This window comes from Brassica rapa, chromosome A06, assembly GCF_000309985.2.
Source record: "Brassica rapa cultivar Chiifu-401-42 chromosome A06, CAAS_Brap_v3.01, whole genome shotgun sequence".
In the NCBI taxonomy this organism is placed as follows: domain Eukaryota; kingdom Viridiplantae; phylum Streptophyta; class Magnoliopsida; order Brassicales; family Brassicaceae; genus Brassica; species Brassica rapa.
The window spans coordinates 1,583,934-1,595,996 of NC_024800.2; the positions used below are offsets into that span (position 1 = coordinate 1,583,934).

Below are 12,063 nucleotides of genomic sequence, written 5' to 3' on the forward strand. Positions count from 1 at the left end.
GTGATTCACGTCTCATAGTTTAATTTATATCATCATGAACCATCTTTAAAAAATCATCCAAGCAATTCTACTTTCATTGTGCTCAAGATCTCTCACCATTTACGCCTAACAGTTCACTTTCCGTCAACATCAGTCAATGACTCAATGGATACATCATACAGTAAACACATTATCGGACACAAGTTTTCAAGACTATACCATACAATCATCTCCGACAAACGTTTCTCTTGAGGAAGCAAATAGTCGGAGCAAAAGTTAAGTTGTACAAAATGAACTGAACTGAAGAAATTAATTAATACTACCAGTACAAACTTGGTTGAAGTTACGCAAATTGTTAAATGGTTACATCATTCAGCTAGACCCAATCAAACATTCTTTGCTTCCTCGAGTTGTATACGGAGTACTTCTTTTCTTTCAATAGTGACTTTAATTAATACTATAGCATTAATGGACGATATGAAAGAAGGTTATAATTATGACGAGGGCAGAAGGAAGAAATCATTTAATAAGTTTATAGCTACCAATATTGATTAGGTTACCGCAGTAATGAATTCTTGTTGGTGCAATTTAAGAGAAGGTTCAGACGTTTTAGTTATGTAACATATTAAAGATATGTTTAGAAACAATTACGTAACCATTTTGCTATGTATCCCTTTTTAATTTTTGAACGAAAACTATGTATCCCTAGATTGTCAAAAGTTAATATTTTATCTTCGATACTACACTAAAATATATCCTGATGTTTATCGTAATGTATGTATTCCATTGTGTAGTTTATTAAATATGGAGGGAAAGAAACATGAGAAACTCTGAAAAATCTTTTACCACCGATAAAACTTGCAAGGCTCATTGACAAGACAGAGGAAAAAAAATAAAACTTTTATTAGAAAAAAAATAATTGAGCATTTTTTACGATTTAGCATAAAATCTACTAATCTAAATGATTTGAATTAATTTAAATGCTCCGAAAATAGAAATGTTATCTTTATCGAATATGTGATCATGTTTATGTATTTAATATAATGTTTTCTACAATTTACACATGGACGATCAAAGTACGATATGTGCATTCATTCCAGGGACCCTTCGTCCTGATATAACAACACAGATGTAATGATTGTTGTATAATTTGTTAGAAGATCGTGTTAATCAATAAATTAACCCAGGAAAAATCAGGAACAATAGGTAAATAATACTAATCCAGTCGCATGCTATTTTACAATATTCATTTACACGCACAAAAAGAAAGAAAACATTAGAAGTAATACAATGCATGTTGACAAAAAAAAAAGAAGTAATACAATGCATATCGACAACACACTTTGGCAAGGAAGTATCAAGTATATAATGTATCATTTGGGAACTAATTGCCAGCCTCTCTTTTAAAGTTTTTCGAAGATATAGCGGTGTAAAGAGAGTTAATATGAAGTATGTTTTGGTTACTGGCTGGTAATAAATACCTCTTTGTACGGTGAAAACTGCATATATCAAAGTCTTTTAAGATAAAGCAGTGCATGTGCGTTTAAGAGTGTCCTGATCATAACGTATAAGAATGACAAATCATTTGACACATGTGGACGAGTAAATTTTGTTGGGGAAGAACTATAAAATTTAAAATTGATTTGTAATGAAAGTATAAATAATGATTCAAACAGATAAGATATCTAGAATTCAAGATACATATTCTAAAGTAAATAAATAATTATAAATACTAAAATCAACCGGCTTTTAAATTTCTCTTAATTAACACAAAAACTATTCTCTGGATTTCTTATCATCACTAATTCTCGGCCGCTTATAGTACTCGTTAACTCGCGAACACATGTTTCAAACGATACTATTACACAGAAATTTCAATTCAAAAGTACCACCTTATAGTCAAAAGTTTTGACTCAAACTTAACATATGTTAGAAAATATTGAATATATACATTGTGATCTCCAATATATTAATTGTTGCCAGTTTTAAAGCGACGTTTTATAAAATAACTGAAATTGCCAGAAACGATTTTTTTCTTTTTTTCTTTTTTTCTAACTGATTTTAGCCAGAAACGAAAGTTTTTGCAATTTAAGTGATACATATATGTGATATACACTAAAGTGTTATATTTCCTAAAATCATGAAACGAAAAGCATAAGTTTCATATCATCCGCATGTCTTTAGATCTCGACTTATCTGGTATCTAATGGGTCCAACGAGTAAGTGAATATTAACATCAAATGTCAATTATTCTGTCACATGCATAAGTCTATGCATGCATGATGATGTACATACACAAATCACAATACACCCAGACTATATATAAAAAATTTATGGCTTTGCATTTTCTTAATACAGATTTTCTGTATCTAGCATGGTTATATTTCTTTGGTTTATAAAATGTGTAAACTAATAGCATGATTAATGAAGGTTATCACAAGAATTCTCAAAATATATTAATTTATACATACTATTTAATTATTGTTTTTGAATTATCATGGTTTTGAGATTTTCTTAATACAATATAAATATTTATATATGCATATAGTTGAGATATATATTTTGTTTGGGAACCCCATAGAGGTATTTGCATATAGTTGAGATATTTATATTTAATATAATTATTTTACTCGATTTTGGCTTTTAAGAAAATATAACACTTCTTCAAATCATATCACTTTTCTTGGTACAGTTTCGGTTTAACTCAAATTGGTTTAAAGAAATTGGGCCACCTTAATAAATACATTCATCACACAACACCAATTCTAATTTGATATATATAAAGAAGATCATAACCATTTACACATAGTTCACTCTTCTTCTCCAAAAAACCCCTAAAGATAAATTCGGCAACCACCTAGCTGTTAGTTTCAATCTATATGGCTACTACTCCTGAGGCTGAGGAGGTGGAGCACGGTAGTGATAAGGCTGCGATGTTCCTGGCGTGGGAAGACCTTACGGTGGTGATTCCAAACTTCGGCCAAGGACCGACTAAGAGATTATTGAATGGAGTGAATGGTTGTGGTGAGCCAAATAGGATCTTAGCCATCATGGGTCCTTCTGGTTCTGGCAAATCTACACTTCTTGATGCTTTAGCAGGTTACTATTAACTTCTCTCTCTCTTCCTCTCACACAAACACACACACACACACATGACACGCCCTCCCGTGTGAGGCATAGCTCGTCGCTTATTCTGCATTTTCTGCGTGTGTACTTAACTTGTTAAGTGTTATACTCGATATCTTACATCTATTAGCGGTATTACATAACGATCGTCGATGTGTAGTCTTCTTGTCTTTTGAGCAAACTCTCTCATGTAGTTGAAATTTTTTATCCAAAAATTAGGTTTATCTAATTAAATATGTAAATTTCTTATGCAACTAGATGGAATACTGTATTTTTTTTTCATATGAGAAGAAAATACATAATTATATTAAACGCAATATACAAATACAATTTCCCTGTTTAAAAGCAACAATGTATGTAGAGTTAAAAACATTAATTGGAGTTCTTCTTAGCTCTTCTGTAGCTTTGACCAAACCCATTTGTTTTATTTTTGAGATTATATATCTATATATATACATATATATATATATATATACACACTTCCTTTTTCAAACATATTTTTTTTTGTCAGCATGTTACATATATACAGATTATTATGTATATTGAAAAACAATGCTATATTTACATATAAATTTCATAAAAACGTTGATAAATATATAGGTATTTCTCCTTTAAAATAATGAATTCCAGCTGCCGAACTTTCTAAAATTATATTAAGTACTAACTAAAAGTGAAACATAGTTGCAATTTTCATGTTCCTCATTAAGTTTACATGTGCTGTACATTTAATATTGGAATAGCTACATTTCTCTAACAATACTATTTTAAGAAATTCAGCAGTAAATTTTCTTATTAACTAATGATTTTAAATGTTAACCAACTACCATACACCAAATACCAACAACCTGCACAAAATTTTAGAGTGGCAATGGTCCGGTTAATGGTATAGTTTCAACTTTCAAACAACAAAACCAAATTGGAATCTCCAAACCTGGAGGTGAACCCGGTTTGGTGATTGGTCATTGGATCGACCAACTCATTAGGGGATATCAAAAAAATAATTCCAAATAGACATTTTCCTCTTCCAAAACCACCTTTTAATTTGATTATGAATATTTATATTCTCTCTTTGAAAAACGAATAAAAATATTTACTCCAAATAATCATAATCATTTATTAGCTAGATAAATGACCATATATTTTTCGTACTTGTATTTTGAATAGTAACGTGTTACCAACTCAAATGACATGTTATTTTATCCATGTCATGGATTTAGAGAAAACAATACACAATATAGTCATTCATATAACTCGACAATGCGCTGTTTAACAAAAAACTGAAAAAGCATATGCAAGCAAAATAGTACAAGCAAGAAGTACAGCTTTATCATTTGGTTATTTGTCTATATATTTTAAATGAAAACTTTGAAGTGCATATTTGGCTTATTTATCACAAAATACATTGATTACATGGCCACATCAAACATATGCTATGGCTTATATTCTTCTAACCCGGGGGAAGAAAACTATCAAGAAATTCAGAAGATGAAATATAAAACACTAATATTATATAGTTGATTTAGATTACAAGTTACTTGGTGATAGTACAGGAAGATTAGCAGGGAATGTAGTGATGAGTGGCAAGGTTCTTGTCAATGGCAAGAAGAGAAGGCTTGACTTTGGTACTTCTGTAAGCAAATCTTATCCTTTTACACAATTTAAACTCTTATTCATGTCCTAAACCTAAATCATAAAATGTTTTTTTTTATAAATTTATTGAGAAACTCTCAGGCCTATGTGACACAAGAAGATGTATTGCTAGGAACTTTGACAGTGAGAGAATCCATAGCTTACTCAGCTCATCTCAGGCTCCCATCAAAGCTAAGCAGAAAACAGATCACTGACATCGTGGAAGCTACAATCACTGACATGGGTCTACAAGAATGTTCAGACAGGACTATAGGAAACTGGCATATGCGAGGAATAAGCGGAGGAGAGAAGAAACGGCTCAGTATTGCACTCGAGGTCCTAACCAAACCGAGTCTCCTCTTCTTAGACGAGCCCACAAGTGGTTTGGACAGTGCATCGGCTTTCTTCGTGGTTCAGATTCTCAGAAACATCGCTAGCAATGGCAAAACCGTGATTTCTTCGATTCATCAGCCGAGTGGTGAGGTCTTTGCACTCTTTGATGACTTGCTACTTCTCTCTGGAGGAGAAACTGTTTACTTTGGAGAAGCAAAGTTTGCAACAAAGGTAATAACTACTTAAGATCAATGTTCAAAAAATCGTTAAGTGGTGGTTAGTCTTTTAATAGAGGATTAGTGTTTAGGCTCGGCATGAACCGATTTTTAGAACACTATTGAGCATTTTGTCAAGAGTATATACTAAAATTGCTAAATAGTAGTAGTTAGTCGTTTAATAGAGGATTAGTGTCAAGAGTATATTACTAAAATTGCTAAGCTGTTAATAAAACGACAAAGGTACTAACTACTTAAGATCAGTGTTAAGAAAACTAGTTAGTCGTTTAATGGAAGATTAGTGTCTAGGCGCCGCATAAACAGATTTTTAGAATACTGTTGAGTACATTTGCCTAGAGTATACACTAAAACATGCTCTGTTGTGTTGTTGTTGCTGCTGTGAGTTTGCAGTTCTTTGGGGAAGCTGGCTTTCCTTGTCCTAGTAGACGGAATCCATCTGACCACTTCCTGCGCTGTGTCAACTCAGACTTCGATGGCATCACAGCAACTGTGGTTGAATCTCGGAGAATCCACGTTAGTCTTCTTCTTCCCTTTTCTTTTGTTTTCATGAGCTTACAATATACACTCAAGCAAGCTTTTTGCCTCCTCTGAAGGATTCTTCTTTCTCTCTTTACCAAGAAACGTCAAACACGTTAGACCCCTTCGATAATATGCCAACAGCAGAGATCAGAACAAGGCTTGTCAGAAAATTCAAGTGTTCAGAATACGCAGTAGCTTCACGCGCAAGAATTCAAGAAATAACATCAATAGTATGTTTATGACTTCTACTTTAAACACAGTCATAACTAGTCTCATCAGCACAATTTAAACTTTGATTCAACAGAAGGGACTTGTCACTGAAAGGAACAATGCGAGTCAAACAAGCTGGTGGAAACAACTAAGAGTGCTTACTCAACGGTCTTTCATCAACATGAGTAGAGACTTAGGGTACTACTGGATACGAATTGGAGTCTACATATTGTTATCCATCTGCGTCGGTTCTGTCTTCTTCAACGTGGGGAGAAACCACACAAATGTGATGAATACTGCAGCTTGTGGAGGATTCATGGCAGGTTTCATGACTATTATGTCAATAGGAGGTTTCCAATCTTTCATTGAAGAGATGAAGGTAAAGAGAGCTAACATAACACTAAACCTCTTAGAGTTCCTCTTAAGAAGTATCTTTATGTAGGTGTTTTCTAGGGAGAGGCTTAACGGACACTATGGAGTTGCAGTATACACTGTGTCTAACTTCCTCTCCTCGTTGCCTTTCATAATCCTCATGTGCCTTGGAACCACGTCAATCACTAACTACATGGTGAAGTTCCAACCCTCAGCTTCTCATTTCTTCTATAGCTGTCTCGACCTCATCAGTGCCATTGCAACCGTGGAGAGTTGCATGATGATGATTGCTTCAATGGTTCCTAACTTCTTGATGGGAGTCATAATAGGAGCTGGCTACATTGTAAGAAAGCTTCTCCATCTCTCTATCTCCCTCACTTCTTATATATATCGATAAACTGCTCTGATTTTTTCATGTCACAGGGAGTTATGATATTGAGTGCTGGATTTTTCAGACTGTTTCCTGACTTACCTATGGTGTTCTGGAGATACCCAGTGTCTTACATAAACTATGGTGCATGGGCACTACAGGTAGGTTTCCTCAGCTTTTAGGATGAGCAAATAGAGGTTATCTAAAATGAGCACATCTGAAAAAACTTGCAGGGAGCATTCAAGAATGAGATGATTGGAGTTGAGTATAATTCTCCATTACCTTTGGTACCAAAGATGAAAGGAGAGCTCATTCTTGAAACTGTTCTTGGCATTAATCCAGCACAGTCCAAGTGGTTGGATCTAGGTGTTGTGCTGATGATTCTAGTTGCGTATAGGCTTCTCTTCTTCGCCATCCTCAAGTTTCGGGAAAAGGTTTTCCCATTGATTCACATGCTATACACAAAGAGAACTCTGAGCTATATCCAGAAGAGGCCTTCTTTCAGGAGAATGTCACCTTTCCCTTCCAAGAGACACAATGTTCACCATGCCCTCTCTTCTCAAGAAGGACTTAACTCTCCACTGCATTAGAAGCATATACAGACAGCTCTACGATGCGTGGAAGATATTACTCGCTGCTAACCTTAAGCTAGAGTTTCATATGTTTCAATATGCTAGATGTTACTACTACTACTACTACTCTCTTCAAACTAGTTAAACTCTTTGTAGACTGTTGTGTGAGGATAAAAACCGATGTTATCGTTCTGACTAATGAGATCTGTTAAGCAGGTGGATAGAACTCACAAGCATACATACATGAATCACTAGAAAAGATAAGAGAATTGCTACGTTCTCAGATTAGAAGAGATGGATCATGCATGCATGTACTAAAAAAGAAATCAAATAAGACGTTTCCTTCAATAACAACAGCTACATATATACATGAACCAATGGAAAAGACTTGTTACCTGACAGTACCTTTACAAAGGTAGTCCTTGTTTGATAAGCATCGTTAAGCTACCAAGAAACAGAATCAAAACTAACAATAAGCATTCTCCCCCAAATATTCAAACTTTAAAAGTATAATATACCCAGCAGATATGTCAAGTTTCAACCTTTGAAGAAAAGGCAAATATAATTTGTCGTAAATGTTACATATGAAGGGTAAGAAAACATACAAATGAACAACCAATAACTTTTGACGAATATGGCTAATCCAGAAAGAACATAAAGTTCTGAAAGTAAGAAAAATGCTAGTTTCCAGCGTATCATTTGCTACTCATACAATCGTATCTGAACCAATGACTAGATTTAAAAAAAAAACTATGTTAAAAATGTTAAGATTACGCCTGCTTGGTCTACCTAACTCTTCATATCATCAGAACCATCGTTTTCAGGTTTACCATTGAATCCATGATACGGAACCTCCCACATGGGCCTCGGTGTTGCACGCTCACCAAAATCCTCAGGGTAAAACTCGAAATCTGGGCCAAAATTGAACTTCACAACACAGTTTGGCTGGTCGGGGAGAGTGTACATTGAAGCAGCAGGGTAGTAACGACCGCCAAAAAGATCTTTGAAAGCAACTCCCTGACATACACCATTTTTGAAGAACGATATTTCACTACCTGCATCAGAAGAGAAGCATTCGTTAACAAAAAAGGTTTGATTTAAGCATTTAGCCAGTGTGAAACTGTGATTAAGATTCCCTACTATAACCACATAACATAACATAACAAATTCAAAGAAAGCTCTCCACTTTAACTAGTAACATCATTCGTATGCAGCTCTAGTCCACTTAAACATATGCAACTAAGTAAAAGCAGAACATTAACTACAAGAACACGAACTTGTGCAAAACTTGTGATTAAGAATCCCTACTATAACCACATATCAATTCTCTACAAACCCAACGGAAGCTCTCCACTTAGGCTAGCAATAGCATTCATATGCAGTTGTAGTCTACTTAGACACATGCAACAAGGTAAAAGCAGAAAAGGAACTACAGAACATGAACTTGTACAAGTAGGTAACGCAATCTCACAGTATAACCTACTTATCAAATTCCCTATAAATTCAAAGAAAGCTCTTCACTTTTACTAGCAACAGCATTCGTGTGCAGTTTCAGTCCACTTAAAGATATGCAACTAAATAAAAGCAGAACATTAACTACAAGAACACAAACGTGTACAAACAAGTAACGCAAATTTGTGATTAGAATCCCTACTATAACCACATTTCAAATTCTCTACAAACTCAAAGAAAGCTCTCCACTTTAACTAGGAACATCATACACATACAGCTCTAGTCCACTACTCCAACCAATGCACCAAAGTAAAAAGCGGAACATGAACCACAAGAACACAGACTCATTACCTGGCACAACTTTAGGAGGCTCCTCTTTAGTATCAGGCGCACACACATACCTCTGCCCTTTATACCACACATACCGAGGCGGCTTAGGAGCAAAAGCTTCCCCATCAGGCAAGTTAATATAAAACCCAATAACATCCCCTTCCTTATACCCTCCCTCAGCATACTCCCCCCTCACAGCCTTATGTATCTTACACCCATCAACATCCCTAAACCCAAAACTATTCCCATCATACCCCACAGGCGCCTGCAAGTCCCCCTTCTCACTCGACCACCCAAGCCTCGTATGCCCCGTCTCCCCCAAACTCACAACCCTAATCTCAAAGTACCAAGCTCCCTCCACGACTCCCCTCGTGGCCCTCACCATCCTGTACCCTTTGCTGCTCCCCGCGGTGAGCCTGTCCTCGCTCACCTCGACTTTCTCCGCCTTGTAGACCTTCGAGAGGCGGATCACGGAGTCGGGCGTGTCGTCTCCCTTATCGGGGAACCTCGGGACCGGCGTGATGAGGACCTTGTCGTCCACGGCGGCTGAGCTCGGCGTGGTGGTGGCTTTGCTCTTCTTTTTGCCTTTGCGTGTGCTCTTTGTAACCCATACGTTGTTGTTCTTCTTCTTGGATTTTGATTTTTTGGTTGTTGCGGCGGTTACGATCGGAGTCGCTGATGGAGGCTCCGGCTCCTCCTCGTTCTTCACGGCGAGGGGATTGAGAGAATCGAGAGGTTTCTGTTTCTTAATCGGATGTTCGTCTTCCTCTTCTTCGTCTACTTCGTCTTCTTCTTCTATTACGGCGTCGTTTTGGACGGGTGCGGATTCTGATTTAGGGTTGTCGGAGGAGGAAGCGGTGGGAGCGTCTGAGTCGGATTCGAGTTTTAAGTCGGATCCGGGTTGATCGGGATCCGGTTTCTCCGAATCGGGGTTGTTTGGTGCTGGATCGATGGGTTCTTCGGGAAGCGAGATTGGAACTTGTGGTTCTTCGATTATGGGAGTTGAGTGAGGAGGATCCATTGGAACTTTTTGGAAGTTTCTTCTGATGGAGAAGAGATTTTTTTCGTGGGACTGTTGTTTTAGGAAGAAGGAAGAGAGGGGGAGAGAGAGAGATATGGAGAAGTTATGGGCCTATATGGGCTTTTTTGAGGCCCAATAAGAAACGAGTTATGGAACTTGACTTAGGGTCTGACTGGTTCAAACGCAGCGGTTGCGGTTGCGGCTGCGAGCGTTTGCGGATGCGGGTGGTTGCAGTTTCTAGCGGTTTTAAGAGATTTGTACGACTGATTCTGCGGTTAGAAATTGGTGCGTTTGCGGGATACTTATGACTGGTTAACTACCAAATACAGCAGCGGTTAAATAATAAATTAACAATATTTACATTTTATATAATTATAAAAATATCAAAAATCATAATATTATAATAAATATGTAAATTATATTTTCAAAGTTATAGTTTTAAATTTTTTAAATTATAGAAAATATTTTTATTTTAAAATTTTATAATATTAATTAAAATATAATAGATATATTTTAGCATTTTTATAATTCCATTTTAAAAATTTTATTTTTATTTTTATTTTTGTATTTATATGGCTTTTTTTAAAAAAAAAAAAAAAATTATCCTCCCGCAACCGCCCGCAACCGCAAACGCTAGCTGGAACCAGCTTTTGATTTTAAGAGGTTTGGAGCGGTTTGAAGCGATTTGTAGCAGTTTGTATGATTGTTTCGAAACGCTGTCAACCGCTACCAATCGCAAAAGCTGCGTTTGCGGGTGGTAGCGGGAAAACCAATCAAACTCTTAGTGTATTGTATTATTGATGCTTAGTCCACTTTAGTTGCATTTGACATTTTTTGGTCTCCCAGTTCATTAATATTTTGTAGTGTCACGTTTGATTTTAGACTTTGAATTTTGTAAGTTTGTAGAACTATCTCAATTTCTTAACACATGTGGAAATGTTTACAAAAGTTAATTTGAGTAGATATGTCTTAAGATTATTTTATCTTTTCGGTCACTTATCAAAAAAAGTTATATTAATTTTAATAATATGATCTGTTATAAAATGATTTACGATAATGTGTGACGGGTTAAAGTACATAATAGTGTGATGATTATACAGTTAGTAAACAAGTTTTTCAAATATCTCTTAACATAACATAACAAGTACTGGATGCGAACCAGAAAAACGGATGACAGTCAATAACGATGGCATCAAAGCATTGTAGGACCTTAATTTACAAAGTTGCAGAGTCTGAATAATTGTAAGATAGATTATAAAGAACATTGAATAAATACAAGAATACCGTGAATCAAACGAGATGGACAATAAGTTTTTGCAGAGTTGAGACTTAGGAATCTTTTTCCTTAATTAAAAAACGTCCCGTAGTGTGACGGTTGTATGACGACTAGAGTTTCATGATAAAACTGCATGTTTCTTATATTCACATCACTTGAATAAAAAGCCTATCAAATTTTTATTTTGTGTGTATTCTCATTGATAAATGAAAAATAAATAAGAGGAGAAATGGAAGAGATTGTTGTTGTTCACTCCTCCTTAGTGGAATGAGAAGGAGCATTATAGAGCTTAGAAAAATGCCAAAAACATTTTTGATCTTAGTGGAGATAAATACTGCATTAAATTTTGGTATTAACCACAAAATTAATCAGAAAATTAAAGAGAATTGTTAGCTTAGTGACCAAAACTAATTCTTGACAAGAATTAATGACTTTTGACCAAATTTATTCTCTAAAAAATTTGTTATTTTCATTATCAATTTTTTTGTTTATGTCGTGATCAATTACATAAAATAAAATTTTGATATAAAAATATAGGCTGTTGAATCATGATCCACCGAATTATTATCTAAACCGAACTCAAGTCCGAGTTTATATTAACTCAATTTGGTATGCAAGCTTGGTTTAGTATAAATTCA

The 12,063-nt window shown here is 35.4% G+C and overlaps 2 protein-coding genes across 2 annotated transcripts; one reads left to right on the forward strand and one right to left on the reverse strand.

Moving 5' to 3' along the window:
• The first annotated feature begins 2,675 nt into the window (after nucleotides 1–2,675).
• LOC103871283 (ABC transporter G family member 13) lies at nucleotides 2,676–7,569 on the forward strand. The gene is made up of 9 exons (XM_009149516.2): nucleotides 2,676–3,078; nucleotides 4,656–4,735; nucleotides 4,837–5,298; nucleotides 5,694–5,816; nucleotides 5,897–6,052; nucleotides 6,127–6,411; nucleotides 6,475–6,747; nucleotides 6,828–6,935; nucleotides 7,008–7,569. The coding sequence occupies exons 1-9, from the start codon at nucleotides 2,859–2,861 to the stop codon at nucleotides 7,362–7,364; spliced, it is 2,064 nt and encodes a 687-aa protein (XP_009147764.1). The 5' UTR covers nucleotides 2,676–2,858; the 3' UTR covers nucleotides 7,365–7,569.
• A 303-nt stretch (nucleotides 7,570–7,872) lies between these two features.
• LOC103871284 (protein TRAUCO) lies at nucleotides 7,873–10,228 on the reverse strand. Its single transcript, XM_009149517.3, has 2 exons — nucleotides 9,150–10,228; nucleotides 7,873–8,401 (listed from the first exon to the last, which is right to left on the reverse strand). Exons 1-2 carry the CDS (start codon nucleotides 10,147–10,149, stop codon nucleotides 8,136–8,138), a joined length of 1,266 nt encoding a protein of 421 aa, XP_009147765.2. The 5' UTR covers nucleotides 10,150–10,228; the 3' UTR covers nucleotides 7,873–8,135.
• Between the last annotated feature and the right edge of the window lie 1,835 nt (nucleotides 10,229–12,063).

What these genes read in the sequence shown, in the direction of transcription:
- LOC103871283 (XM_009149516.2), top strand. Translation starts at nt 2,859, where the DNA reads ATGGCTACTACTCCTGAGGCTGAGGAGGTGGAGCACGGTAGTGATAAG. An exon ending in ACTTCTTGATGCTTTAGCAG is followed by an intron (nt 3,079 to 4,655) that starts GTTACTATTAAC and finishes GTGATAGTACAG; the next exon opens with GAAGATTAGCAGGGAATGTA. An exon ending in ATGGTGCATGGGCACTACAG is followed by an intron (nt 6,936 to 7,007) that starts GTAGGTTTCCTC and finishes AAAAACTTGCAG; the next exon opens with GGAGCATTCAAGAATGAGAT.
- LOC103871284 (XM_009149517.3), bottom strand. Translation starts at nt 10,149, where the DNA reads ATGGATCCTCCTCACTCAACTCCCATAATCGAAGAACCACAAGTTCCA. An exon ending in GCCTCCTAAAGTTGTGCCAG is followed by an intron (nt 8,402 to 9,149) that starts GTAATGAGTCTG and finishes CTTCTGATGCAG; the next exon opens with GTAGTGAAATATCGTTCTTC.